The sequence below is a fragment of the Procambarus clarkii genome, chromosome 64 (genome assembly GCF_040958095.1).
Source record: "Procambarus clarkii isolate CNS0578487 chromosome 64, FALCON_Pclarkii_2.0, whole genome shotgun sequence".
Lineage (NCBI taxonomy): Eukaryota > Metazoa > Arthropoda > Malacostraca > Decapoda > Cambaridae > Procambarus > Procambarus clarkii.
Window position 1 is genome coordinate 4,093,046 of NC_091213.1, and position 14,505 is coordinate 4,107,550.

General features: G+C 53.0%; 1 protein-coding gene across 1 annotated transcript; it reads left to right on the plus strand.

The window, feature by feature from the left end:
• Positions 1 to 5,733: 5,733 nt before the first annotated feature.
• LOC123768962 (zinc finger protein SNAI2) lies at positions 5,734 to 13,374 on the plus strand. The gene is made up of 3 exons (XM_045759839.2): positions 5,734 to 6,477; positions 11,200 to 11,387; positions 12,440 to 13,374. Exons 1-3 carry the CDS (start codon positions 6,014 to 6,016, stop codon positions 12,838 to 12,840), a joined length of 1,053 nt encoding a protein of 350 aa, XP_045615795.2. The 5' UTR covers positions 5,734 to 6,013; the 3' UTR covers positions 12,841 to 13,374.
• The last annotated feature ends 1,131 nt before the right edge of the window (positions 13,375 to 14,505 follow it).

Genomic DNA, 14,505 nt, shown 5'->3' on the forward strand with positions numbered 1-14,505 from the left:
TCAACTTAAGCGAGGAGGCCATGACCTCAGATATCGCAGGATAACACTCAAGAACAGTAGGTAAATACATCCCCTACACCAGACACTTACGGGATCACCATAGCCTGGCCTCGGGCTGGGCTTGGGGAGTAGAAGAACTCCCAGAACCCCATCAACCAGGTATATGTGGGCCTGCGGGCCGCTCCAAGCAACAGCCTAGTGGACCAAACTCTCAAGCCTGGCCTCGGGCCGGGCTTGGGGAGTAAAAGAACTCCCAGAACCCCATCAACCAGGGGCCAGATTCATGAAGGACTTACGCAAGCACTTACGAACGTGTAAATCTTTCCTCAATCTTTGACGGCTTTGGTTACATTTATTAAACAGTTTACAAGCATGAAAACTTCCTAATCAACTGTTGTTATTGTTATAAACAGCCTCCTGGTGCTTCGGCGCTCATTAACTGTTTAATAATTGTAAACAAAGCCGCCAAAGACTGAGAAAAGATATACAGGTTCGTAAGTGTTTGCGTAAGTGCTTTCGTGAATCTGGCCCCAGGTATCAAGCAGGTAGGTGAATAAACTCGTGTTCGTCCGTCCTCCGTGGATAGAGGGGACAGATCTACATATTCTCTTGCATATGGGACAGTTGGCTATATGGGGCACTCATCACGGTGTGTTTAATGTGGGTTTACGACGGTGAAATGCCATTCTAACATTTAGCAACAAAACGATAGTTCCTGTGCCAACAACGAGTGTTAAAACACATAGAAATGACTATAGAAATGACCTTATGTTAGATTAAGAACCCGCCCGTGGCTTTACAAGAATGTAAATATACCAATCTTACGTAATCTCACCAACCAAGTATACCTTCTGGGAAATAAATTATTATTATTATTATTATTATTAGAACTATTGTGTTGCGCCTCCACGGAGTCACTGTGTTGCACTACTGGGTTATTTTAAATGTCATACTTAAAGTAGAATATTAACTAGAGAACCTAACTTGTCTAAGGCCCAAATAACAAAATCCTGGCAGTGATATGTGCTTTCTTACACCTAATTTACTATTTGTATGTGGTATGCTAGGCTAGGGAGAGACCAGGTGGTGGTTGAGGAGTGTAGTGGTAGGTGGTTGATGAGTGTGGTGGTGGTGGCAGGTGGTTGAGGAGTGTGGTGGTGGGGGCAGGTGGTTGTGTGGTTGTGGTGGTAGTGGTAGGTGGTGGTAGGTGGTTGTGTGGTGGTGGTGGCAGGTGGTTGAGTGTGGTGGTGGCAGGTGGTTGAGGCGTGTGGTGGTGGTGGCAGGTGGTTGAGTGTGGTGGTGGCAGGTGGTTGAGTGTGGTGGTGGCAGGTGGTTGAGGCGTGTGGTGGTGGTGGCAGGTGGTGCTGACGCCATCTGCTGGACCACTGCCAGCCACGCAGCACCCTTAAGGGAATTTCCCTTTGTTACCTGCTCCCTCTCCCTCCCCTCACAAGTCTTACCTGTCCCCCACCATCCCTCTCTCAATAGCCCCTCTCCCACGCCACTCCCTATTCCTCTCCCATCCCATTCAGTCCACTCTCCATCCCCCAAACTGTCTCCTTATTCCTCCCAACACCCACCTACGGCTCACTTCCCACCCACATGGCCGCCCCCACTCCCTAGGTGGCCAGATGAGCGCCTTACATCTTCAAGGTAAGGGTTAAATATACCCCCCTACACCGCCCCCAGGAACACCCAGCACCCAGCAGTGTAGCAAGGGCACGCTGAGCCTAGGCGTACCTCTCTCTCTCTCTCTACTAACATAATATTTACCAACATCGTGGGCTTTGTTACCAATGTTGGCCATCTTGCACAGTTTCGTGACTACACATCGTTGGGCCATTCAACGTCTTGACGTGGGTGATGTACACGTCACGTATGCGTCTTATCACCTGGGACGAAGGAGGGGGGTGGGAAGGGATAGTTACAGTTTGAATCAATAGATCTACACACATATCTTACGGGTTCTGCCAATTCCAGACGTGACAAGGTTCTCCTCACCCAGCCAGCTTCCTGTTGGATACTTCGACGCCCTATTGATGGTAATAACTAGAGGGAAGGGGACCTCAATCAGGATTTCATGCAGAGGGACTTTAACCAGTTTATTTTTTCTTTTAACCATTCCGAGTCATCCCGTGATCTTTTAACAGACATGCCAGCAACAAAAGTGAACTGTAGGCCCCTGGGATATGTAGGCACATACACACGAGTGTAAATAGCAATGCCATTGGTAACAGAACCTAAGACTGCACAAGACATGATGGATTACATTTCTCAGACGTGGCAGGAAGCAATAGATAAGTTTGTCTCAATCCAAACGGAACAAAAAATTTAAATGCAAAGGATGGACGTATGAATCAATCATAGGTCCAGGTTCCCGTCCGCTGGTCAGCGCTTTGCTGGGTCTCCGCCTTCCCGCCCTTTGACCTATTCTGGTGGTTCCCTTAGCGCAGTCCGCCGGGTCTAGCATCTGCGTGCATATCTCCTATGCCAGGTAAGTACGACGGGCTCACCATAGCCCGTGCTGCTTGGAACTTTGTGTTCTGAGTTGCTGAATCTAAAAACATCAACAAGCCTGGTCCAGTCTTGACATGCGTAGGGAGAGAAACTTTAGTTCACCGAGGGCCTCAAATCTTCGACAACCCTCACCTGGTTGTGCCCGCCAGTGGAAGGTGTTTACCCCGGGTGTGGCCGCTGTTGCCTGCAGACAGCTGCTCCTAGGAGCCACAGGCGAGAGTTGAGTGCAGGTGAGAGACCTCAGCAGGCGAGCCCCACCCCGAAGATGCGACAGTTCCCTGTCAGAAGTACTACCATCTCTCACTGACACCACTGACACCTTCCCCCATCATGGTGTATAATAGGTCACTGGTAGCACAACTACTAAAAAGTTGGAAGACGGCTATTATAGTCCCGATATACAAGATGGGAGACAGACAGACAGACAGGCAGCACTGAACTATACACCAGTGTCCCTAACTTGCATATCATGCAAGGTGACTGAGAAGATTTAGAAAAAAAATCAGGAGAGACGAAACTTTTGTAACACCACCAACACGGGTTCAGGGATTGTACACCTTCCCAGATGCAACATTATGAAAATGTTGCCTCTGGATAGTAATGGTAGGTGGAGACAGACTCCATACACAGTTTCAAATGTAGATATGAATGAACCTAATAGACTCAGGAAGTGTATATATACCAGTTGAGTGATAATCGAGAGGCGGGACCAAAGAGCCAAAGCTCAACACCCCGCAGGCACAATTAGGCACATACGCAATTCAAGAATGACAACCACTTCCTGACGCAACAGGAGTGGAGGGCCCGGGAGTCCATATAACACAGTCTGACGTATATAAGAATAGCAGCCAGGAACAAAGGGCGGAAGGTATGCCGCCGCGCCCAAGAAACCCGCCTCTATAAGCATTAGTACTAACCAAACGCCAGCAGGGGGGAGAAAAACCGCGGGAAAATGTAATGAGGCTCCTATCCTAACTGCAGAGAATTTAACTATTGGTTAGTTTCATTTATTAATTACCTGAATTTACCCGAGGGGGCCACTAACACTAGTGGCCTCGACGAGGACAGGAAGCCGGCAGCTTGTCGAAGGCGCTCCAAAAACTATTACGTAGCCTATGCCCATCGTGTGGGCGGCGATGGGCCCCATACCAAGCCTGAGTACAATGGCGGAATCCATACCCATCCTGTGAGTTAGTGGTGAACCTCCCACACTCAACCTGTGAGTGGAGGAGAGTCCATATTCATCCTGTGAGTGACAGTGGGAAGGTTACAGGAGGACATTATGAGCTCAGGAACTCAACCTCAATATCCAATTAGCTAAGCAAGTTAGAACACTGACGAAATAGTTGCAGAGTTTGTACACGCAGACATCAACAGCCTATTTCACAGTATTACTTACCTTAAATTAATATAGTTACGAAGTGGTGATGAAGGGCAGGGAAGTTGGTAAAGTGTAGGGAAGGTGGTGAAGGGTAGGGAAGGTGGTGAAGGGCAGGGGAAGGTGGTGAAGGGCAGGGGAAGGTGGTGAAGGGTAGGGAAGGTGTTGAATGCTAGGGAAGCGACTGGTGTAACCGCAGCAGACCAATCCGACTCTACGATCCCAACTGTCGTAAGGTAGAGGTAAAGATCCCTCGAAGAAGCCCACCATTAGGAAGTTCCGACACAGGGGCGGCACCAGGGATCCCAGATCCAACACTCAGAGCGCCCTGTGCCACACCGTACACAGATGCAACATTATGAAAAGCTGTTCAACTTTTGCCTTATTCAAAATCAAAACCAAAAAGTATCGGGCAGCAGCTGTGTTAGGGAGGGTCGTGGGGAGCAGCTGCTGTGTTAGGGTGGGTCGTGGGGGGCAGCAGCTGTGTTAGGGTGGGTCGTGGGGGCAGCAGCTGTGTTAGGGTGGGTCGTGGGGGGGGGCAGCAGCTGTGTTAGGGTGGGTCGTGGGGGGGCAGCAGCTGTGTTAGGGTGGGTCGTGGGGGGGGGGGCAGCAGCTGTGTTAGGGTGGGTCGTGGGGGGGCAGCAGCTGTGTTAGGGAGGGTCGTGAGGGGCAGCAGCTGTGTTAGGGTGGGTCGTGGGGGGCAGCAGCTGTGTTAGGGAGGGTCGTGGGGGGCAGCAGCTGTGTTAGGGTGGGTCGTGGGGGGGCAGCAGCTGTGTTAGGGTGGGTCGTGGGGGGGGGGCAGCAGCTGTGTTAGGGTGGGTCGTGGGGGGGGGCAGCAGCTGTGTTAGGGTGGGTCGTGGGGGGCAGCAGCTGTGTTAGGGAGGGTCGTGGGGGGCAGCAGCTGTGTTAGGGTGGGTCGTGGGGGGCAGCAGCTGTGTTAGGGTGGGTCGTGGGGGGCAGCAGCTGTGTTAGGGTGGGTCGTGGGGGGCAGCAGCTGTGTTAGGGTGGGTCGTGGGGGGCAGCAGCTGTGTTAGGGAGGGTCGTGTGGGGCAGCAGCTGTGTTAGGGAGGGTCGTGGGGGCAGCAGCTGTGTTAGGGAGGGTCGTGGGGGGGCAGCAGCTGTGTTAGGGAGGGTCGTGGGGGGCAGCAGCTGTGTTAGGGTGGGTCGTGGGGGGCAGCAGCTGTGTTAGGGTGGGTCGTGGGGGCAGCAGCTGTGTTAGGGTGGGTCGTGGGGGGCAGCAGCTGTGTTAGGGTGGGTCGTGGGGGGCAGCAGCTGTGTTAGGGTGGGTCGTGGGGGCAGCAGCTGTGTTAGGGAGGGTCGTGGGGGCAGCAGCTGTGTTAGGGTGGGTCGTGGGGGGCAGCAGCTGTGTTAGGGTGGGTCGTGGGGGGCAGCAGCTGTGTTAGGGTGGGTCGTGGGGGCAGCAGCTGTGTTAGGGAGGGTCGTGGGGGCAGCAGCTGTGTTAGGGAGGGTCGTGGGGGGCAGCAGCTGTGTTAGGGAGGGTCGTGGGGGGCAGCAGCTGTGTTAGGGAGGGTCGTGGGGGGGCAGCAGCTGTGTTAGGGAGGGTCGTGGGGGCAGCAGCTGTGTTAGGGAGGGTCGTGGGGGGCAGCAGCTGTGTTAGGGTGGGTCGTGGGGGGCAGCAGCTGTGTTAGGGAGGGTCGTGGGGGCAGCAGCTGTGTTAGGGTGGGTCGTGGGGGGGGGCAGCAGCTGTGTTAGGGTGGGTCGTGGGGGGCAGCAGCTGTGTTAGGGAGGGTCGTGGGGGCAAGGGGGGTGGGACCGGGCCAGAATGAGGGTGGTAGAAGGGCTCAAAATAGGTGTGGGTGCCAGCACGTGGTGAGGGGCACTCGTGCCAACCACCGGCCCTCGCTACCACCAGTGCCGTTGCCGCCACGCCACGAACAAGTGGCTCCTCACGTGTGAGAGAGTCTCCAAGGTATCGTACCCGAGAGCCTAAGAGGTATCGTACCCAAGAGCCTAAGAGGTATCGTACTCGCGGCCCGCTAAAGTGTCGTACTTGAGAGCCTTCGAGGTGTCGTGTGATCGTTCTTCCGTTGCTAAAGTGATATATGTGCCACAACGCTCAGCCAGGTGTGTGTTTACCCCGTAGTGTTGGAGGCAGGTATGGGGGAGGCCGGAGTGGTGTACAACAATGTTGGGGGGCCGGCGCCCCCCACCTCCCCGCCACAGGGACAGACTCCATGGCCGCCGTCCCCCGCCGGTCCGCACGATTCACTAACTCTTCTGGCCGACATCGCCCTGGTGTGCGCCGACAAGCCATGGCTGGCCGCCCTGCGACCAGAAGATCTCCCCGCCCGTTACAACACGCCCACGCCCGCGACAACGCCCACGCCACACAGAGAGAGCAACACGCCCGTGCTGGAGCTGGACGCCCACACCACCATCATTACTGTGGCGCCACAGCACGACCAGCCTCTCAACCTCAGCACTAGTCCGCCACGAACGCCCACACACTCGCCGCCCGCGCCCACGCCGCCCACGACTCCGCCCCCGCCTGTACGAGACGCTCACATCTGTCCGGAGTGTGGGCGGACTTACTCTACCTCTTCCAACCTCGCAAGACACAGGTAAATCAACTAATTTAAGTCTTATCACACTAAGAACACCGCTGGGTTGTTCGACCTGTCACTTGTACCCAGCCGCAGCTGGGACTTGTTTAACTGTCTCAAGTGACCAGTTCACCAGACAAGAAAATTAACATAAGGTAACATCCGCATTTATGGGTCACTCAGCATTATAGGAAAGACTACAGGGATTTGTCAGACGCTAGGCTGTGTGATGCTAAGGTCTCCATATTGTATGGTGTGTCATGGAGGGACGCGTTCAGTAGTTACTGGAGTATGTCGCAGCGATTATGACCATGTCTTCCAGGACATCTTTCTTTGTTGGTGATTTAGATTCAGCAACTCTGAACAGAAAGTTCCAAGTAGCACGGGCTATGGTGAGCCCGTAGTGGACTTACCTGGCACAGGAGCGGGGCAAGTAGCACGGGCTATGGTGAGCCCGTAGTGGACTTACCTGGCACAGGAGCGGGGCAAGTAGCACGGGCTATGGTGAGCCCGTAGTGGACTTACCTGGCACAGGAGCCGGGCAAGTAGCACGGGCTATGGTGAGCCCGTAGTGGACTTACCTGGCACAGGAGCGGGGCAAGTAGCACGGGCTATGGTGAGCCCGTAGTGGACTTACCTGGCACAGGAGCGGGACAAGTAGCACGGGCTATGGTGAGCCCGTAGTGGACTTACCTGGCACAGGAGCGGTGCTGTAACTGGCCGAGGACATAGGAGTAGATGAAGAGTTTTCAAGTTTCATATACCTCATACTAAAAGACCTAAAAAGTTTAGTGACCGGACATTTACTAACAATGTTAGAGTGACATGACCCAGTTGCTGGCGACAGTGTACACATTAGTAGACTCGTCAGCTGTAACCAGGTGTCACAGGTAACACAGCCTCAACCTGACCCTGGCAACCAGGTCGGCCGAGCGGACAGCACGCTGGTCTTGTGATCCTGTGGTCCTGGGTTCGATCCCAGGCGCCGGCGAGAAACAATGGGCAGAGTTTCTTTCACCCTATGCCCCTGTTACCTAGCAGTAAAATAGGTACCTGGGTGTTAGTCAGCTGTCACGGGCTGCTTCCTGGGGGTGGAGGCCTGGTCGAGGACCGGGCCGCGGGGACACTAAAAAGCCCTGAAATCATCTCAAGATAACCACTCTGCTCAACCTTTTGTGCTGCACAATTATACAAGTATCAGATCTAACTAATGTTTCTTTATACTGCTGCTTACCGGCATTTCAGTGTCTAATTTCCCTCTAGCAAACCTGATTGTTTGGAGCAATATAGTCTCGACACTAGAGATAGGAGGGAGGGGTATCTAGGTCTACCTCAATGTTAGACTTTTTGCATGATAACTTAAATTCTATATCATCATTATTTGTAATATTTGTGAGAGATATCACATGTCTTTCCCCGACTCTGTAAACCGTTTTAAGAGTAAAATCCAGAATTATCACAAGCACCGCGAAGCACTGAACAATTCCCTAATTCTCTCTCTCTCTCTCTCTACTTCATGATTGGATTTAAGTGCGCCAAAAGGTTTGTAGTTTAAGGATGATCCACATATATATAAGGCGACCCAGAACACAATGTATAAGGAAGTCACAAGAATCTGACTTATCTATTGAGAAAATATTGAGGCCATGTATTGGGATCGAACCCATGTCCCTGGACCACTGAGGCATACTCCCAAGCTCTCTTGTAGTACCTGTGCCAGTAGACTCAAGCTTCGTGGCCCTTCGTGTGCCACTGCAACTAATGCTCCACACCCCACTAGTGCCACACCTGTCCAGTGGCACACCTGCCCAGTGGCACACTTGCCCAGTGGCCCACTTGCCCAGTGGCCCACTTGCCCAGTGGCCCACTTGCCCAGTGCCACACTTGCCCAGTGCCACACCTGCCCAGTGCCACACCTGCCACGCACTCAAAAGAGCCAAAGTTTCAGTGTACCACAACAGAACTGGAACGTCAATGTAACACACAAACCACTCACCCTAAGACCCACGTGTACGACCAGCAGGTGTGTTGTGACCCTACATTCAGTCGTCCATTTCACAGCATTCCTCTACCATCGGTGTCATACGCCACACTAATACTTCAGGCTCCACGAGGTAACCTCAGACAGCTTCAGAATTGCATCATTTACACATGTAAATGTTATCCATTTAGATTTTTTGTAAATTGCTGGGTGGTAGGACCCTGACTTTGCGCCCTGGAGAGGCCACTCCAGACCAACGACCAGAGCGCAACTCCATAGTCTCCTGAGACTGATGGAAGCCTACTGCTAGGCTAATCATTCTCACCCCCCTTCCCCTCCCAGCTTTATTATTGGTCTCGTCGACCAGTGCTCGATTTTGAGGGTTCAGGGTTGGGTTCTAGTTCTGAGGCCCCGCCACAAATGTAGGCACGCGAGTTTATTGGTCTTTGCTTTTGACGGTCACCTAAATCAGGGGGTGTCCCAAACCCCCAGAGAGAGCGTGGCAGCCCGGAAATGAATATTTCACTCACTTCACTCGAAAAAACTCAGACAGGACGAACTTACATTGCAAGACGCTCTATAAATGTAACAAAAAAAAGTGGGCGAGAGGGTATTGAATAGGAAGCCTGACCTCACAAGAAAAGGCTAGTTTTCAAAAAAAAAATTTCAAGTTTTTCAAATTACAATTGGCTGGGACTGCATAGAGCCTAGTCTTATTTCCTTTCATCAGCTGGAGATCTAGAATCACAGATCAGCTTGTGTGGTAAGGCTGATTTTTACCACTCACTCGGGGGTGAAGGGGGGGTTACGTCCTCTCCAGTGTTCACAGCCTCACTAAATTGGACGAACCTAATCGAGGAACCGCGAATAAGTAAGAAATTATCAAAAGAAGGCGCCGAGTCTGGGACACTATGTAGCCTACGGACCCGCAAATAGACAATGAGACCACGTCAATTTTTTCGAGCCGCTATAAATATTAATTCCTGTTTTGACCGTTACGGGATTTCTAGGTCAAAATGCGATGTACTCTTCGAGAGGACGAGTTCCACAGTTACCTGTAGCAGGCTGAGGTATACATCATGGGAGTATTAAGGAAGAATTATCGCGCCACTGACAAGTGTTTACGTACTCGAGGTTCTGAAGAGTTATTCGCCAGGCGTCCCAGTCGAAGTAGGCCCCAGAAGCCAGGTTTTCAGAGAGGTGAACAGCGAGTTCTCGTCGTCCTTACACGTGCAAGTTACATTTAAAGTGATTTGTGGTAGACAGAGAGAGTCGCTTTGCTATGTTCTTAGGCGTTTCGTGGGCGCTCCAGGAAGTGGCGCCACACAGCGATATTCTGTGCCGTGCAGTAGGTGGCCATCGTGCCGAGGGCCCCGCCGGCGTACATCATCGTGCTGAGGGCCCCGCCGGCGTACATCATCGTGGCGAGGGCCCCGCCGGCGTACATGCTCAAACAACATTACACTGTAGGGCGGGAAGAGGCTTCTCTGTATTTGAGCTTTTCTGTGGTGCTGGTTTTAAGGTCTTCCCGTGAGAGTGGCAGCAGACACAGACAGGCTTGCTACAGTGAAGAACCATAATTGCATTTACAGTACAGATACAGCATTAGAGTTACATTCCAGTAACTATAATTACACTATTACAGTGAATTATAATAACAGCACAAACACCTTCCAGGAGATGAGGAGCGCGTCTTAAGTTACTGGGAAGCCGTTGGGGACAGATGGGCCTCTGCTGGCTGTAGTTTTCCTAAGCATTTATTTTACACAGGCGAGTACAGGAGCAGACGACTGCTGATACCAGTAAGCAGACAATATTTTCCCTTCCCATTACTCATGGCAAGCCTTATACCCACTAGGTTTTCCCCTGAAACTCGACCCAGCCAAGCATTTGAAAACCAGATCTCTACTTATTGCTGGGCGAACAGAGGCGAACAGTTAAGGATCGACTGGGCGCCAATCTTTAACTCTCACTCTCACTGTGTGTGTAGGGGGGAGGGGAATGGGGGGGGGGTTTCATGCAATTACGGTAGAACAGTTAGTTGTTAGAGAAAATGGGTTTAGATGTAGTGTTTTGGTGGTGGTGGTGGGGGGGGGAGGTGGTGTGACGCATAGTGGAGGAGGGGGGGAGTAGTGTGGTGGGGGGGGGGGGAGTAGTGTGGAGGTGGGGGGTAGTAGTGTGGAGGGGGGGGAGTAGTGTGTGTGGGGGGGGGGGTGGAGGCCACCAGAACAACCTGCCTCACACCCGGTGCCAATGTGGCACTCTTGTGTTCCTCACCTGAGAGTTAGTAAATTATTGTGGGGTGCCATCTTGAGGTAGGTCAGTAGTTAGCTCCCTATGGGGAGCCTTACACCCGATGCCTCTTTTCACCTTAGCCGTAAATAGGGTAACCCCGGATTTAGGCAACTTGTGGGGGGTTGAATCCTGGGGAAATATCAGTAGTTCCACCAGGGGGGGGGGGCGTGGACCCCGAGAATAGGAACCCAATGACTAAATAACTTGATTTCAGGTCCAACCACTTGGGCTGGACGGTAGAACGACGGTCTCGCTTCATGCAGGTCATGGCGTTCAATCCCCGACCGTTCACAAGTGGTTGGGGCACCATTCCTTCCCCCCGTCCCATCCCAAATCCTCATCCTGACCCCTTTCAAGTGCTATAGTCGTAATGGCTTGGCGCTTTCCCCCTGATAATTCATTCATTCATTGATTTCAGGTCAAATTTCTGTGTGTGGTCATCCCTACCGTTGCTTGTGTTTCAGACAGACGCACCGGTCCCCGGACGACAAGCGGGTGGCGCGCAAGTGTCCGTACTGCGACAAGGTGTACGTGAGCACGCCCGCCTTCAGCCAGCACATGCGCACCCACAACCAGGGCTGCAAGTGCACCACCTGCGGCAAGTGTTTCTCCCGCCCCTGGCTCCTCCAGGGTCACATCCGCACCCACACAGGTGACCCCACGACCCACGTCTTCGCCAGTTACACTCTCACACCTCCACAGCCTTCCTACTCCTCCCCCGGCTCTGTCACACACTCCTCCCATCATTGGCACGCTCCTCCCCCTCTACAGCACGCTCCTCCCCCTCTACAGCACGCTCCTCCCATCACTGGCATGCCCCTCCCCTTTACAGCACGCTCCTCCCCCTTTACAGCACGCTCCTCCCCCTCTACAGCAAGCTCCTCCATCTCTACAGCACGTTCCTCCTCCTCCTCAACAGCACGCTCCTCCCCCTCAACAGCACGCTCCTCCTCCTCCTCAACAGCACGCTCCTCCCCCTCAACAGCACGCTCCTCCCCCCTAAACAGCACGCTCCTCCCCCCTAAACAGCACGCTCCTCCCCCCTAAACAGCACGCTCCTCCCCCCTAAACAGCACGCTCCTCCCCCTCTACAGCACCCTCCTCCCCCTCTACAGCACGCTCCTCCCCCTAAACAGCACGCTCCTCCCCCTAAACAGCACGCTCCTCCCCCCTAAACAGCACGCTCCTCCCCCCTAAACAGCACGCTCCTCCCCCCTAAACAGCACGCTCCTCCCCCTCTACAGCACGCTCCTCCCCCTCTACAGCACGCTCCTCCCCCTCTACAGCACGCTCCTCCCCCTCTACAGCACGCTCCTCCCCCTCTACAGCACGCTCCTCCCCCTAAACTTTCCTTTGCAACTTTGCTATATATCATTTTACTATATATGGCCATCGAAAAGGAAAATATGTCAAATTGCAGGAATCTAAACATTACTTTTTGTTAATAATCTTTCACGGATAAATATGCAACCTTTTTTTGACTATAAATATATCTAATCATAGTTTTATAAATTCAGATAACTCCACATCTCAAGGTATTTATTCTTTAGTATGTGCCTGATATGTGCAAGGTCGTGTTTTAGTGTGTGTGTGTAGATGGAGATGTAATCCAAGGCAGTCATGGCTCATGGTTTGTAGTCAATATTTGTGTCTCATACAATCTACCGCGCAGCAGAGTGCTTGAATCTCAGGTTTATCTTCCAGGAGAGAAGCCCTTCAGATGTTCCACGTGCGGCAAGGCCTTCGCTGACAAGTCCAACTTGCGAGCGCACGTCCAGACCCACTCCAGCATCAAACCCTACGCCTGCACCCGCTGTGGCAAGTCCTTTGCCCTCAAGTCCTACCTCTACAAGCACGAAGAATCCTCTTCTTGTATGAAGCTACATCGAGCACTGAGTCGGAGCTGCGTGGCGTCCCACACTCCTGCAGCAGCAGCAGCAACAGCGGCCGTCACGATGCTTGGCCCTCCTGACCTGCCTCCTGGCGTCAACACCGCCCTCCACCAACCACCAGTCGGCCTTGGGAGCCGCCTGGGAGCACGACCCATGCATACAGTAACTATCCTTCGCTCGGCCCCAAATATGCATACAGCACGCGTCCATTGACGTCGTCGCGACGCTGTTGAAAGCGCGCGCGTATGCGTTCCATACCACACTCTTACACGCACGCCGGGAAGCACCTCCCAAAGCAAGAGGAACAAGGCATATGCGCTGTGCTCGACTGACAAAAAAAATTGTCACTGGTTACGAAACTAGTCAGTTGTTATAATGCAGTTAAGTAGTGGAGGGCGCCATTAGATGTAGGTCTGATGTAATAGGGAGATACAGAGACATCATTAACCTGATGCTATGGAGAGACAAGGAGTTATATGGCTCCTACACACATGCCTGTGTAGTTACTTGTTGCCTGGGCTATTGAGTCACGTGTGTGGCGGACCATATGTCCCTCAACTATGGTCCAGTTACGTTGGTCTTAACGATGCCTTACCGCCGGTGACACGCGGTGATTACTGGCGACAGGTAGTAAGGTCATGTGACAAAGTGACAGGGAGTGCAGGTGACAGTGATATAGAGAGAAGGTGACATGCTGGACAGGCAAGCAATTTGAGGCGTCTGGGTGATGGGTGACGGGTTGGGTGACAGGTGACGGTAGGGGTTAGGGGGGGGGGGGTTTAAGGAGTGTCTAGGGGTGACACTGGAGGGAGCAGGAGTGGGGGTTCCTCCCTACACGTGTGGTTAAGGGGACCAGCACACAGCCTGTGTTCTCTCTACTAAAATAGAACACTTTAGGCAATAACCCACTGCAAACTCCTACATATATTGGATGCAATGTAGAATGTAGATAATCGCTCGTGTTAACTAATAAGAAACTATTAATCGGTAAAAAACAAAAAAATAAGCATGAAGAAGTCATTGATACGAATAATTAAGACATAAGATGGGTCCAATAGAATTTAGTAGCTAGGGATGGCCTCCCAGCGCAAGGCCCCTTAGGTAAGGGGTGCCAGGTGCCAGAAGGCTTGGCACCAGAGACGGCCACCACTGGCAGGGGGATAGGAGGAGGGATAGAGCCATAGAGGGGAGGGGGGGAGTAGCGGGATAGTGCCATAGAGCAAATATCGGATGGGATATCTAGTCAATAGCGTGTCGATGCCACGGCTCAACCCGGAGTTAAGAGACATCTAGTAAGTGCTAGATTAACCTCTTATCGGGTTGACTGTAATTCCTGAAGTGCCTGTAGTAATTCACCTCTGGGACCACGGAGTAACTTGCTTTTTGTAACCTTTGTATTACTTTGTAGAAACTCACAAAAACTGTATAAAAATTTAAGTCATTAATGTAAGATGTAAAATTGTGAAAGTGTTGGGTAGCTCTGGCAACATGGGGCTCTGTGGCCCCCAGCACGGCCTGCTAGGCACATGGGTGACCCCCAGCACGGCCAGCTAGGCACATGGGTGACCCCCAGCACGGCCTGCTAGGCACATGGGTGGCCCCCAGCACGGCCAGCTAGGCACTTGGGTGGCCCCCAGCACGGCCAGCTAGGCACATGGGGTGGCCCCCAGCACGGCCTGCTAGGCACATGGGGTGGCCCCCAGCACGGCCTGCTAGGCACATGGGGTGGCTCCCAGCACGGCCAGCTAGGCACATGGGGTGGCCCCCAGCACGGCCAGCTAGGCACATGGGGTGGCCCCCAGCACGGCCAGCTAGTCACATGGGTGGCCCCCAGCACGGCCAGCTAGTCACATGGGTGGCCCCCAGCACCACCAGACA

Coding starts and splice junctions, on each gene's coding strand:
- LOC123768962 (XM_045759839.2), top strand. CDS start 6,014: ATGGGGGAGGCCGGAGTGGTGTACAACAATGTTGGGGGGCCGGCGCCC. Junction 6,478..11,199: donor TCCAACCTCGCAAGACACAG/GTAAATCAACTA, acceptor CTTGTGTTTCAG/ACAGACGCACCGGTCCCCGG. Junction 11,388..12,439: donor TCACATCCGCACCCACACAG/GTGACCCCACGA, acceptor TTTATCTTCCAG/GAGAGAAGCCCTTCAGATGT.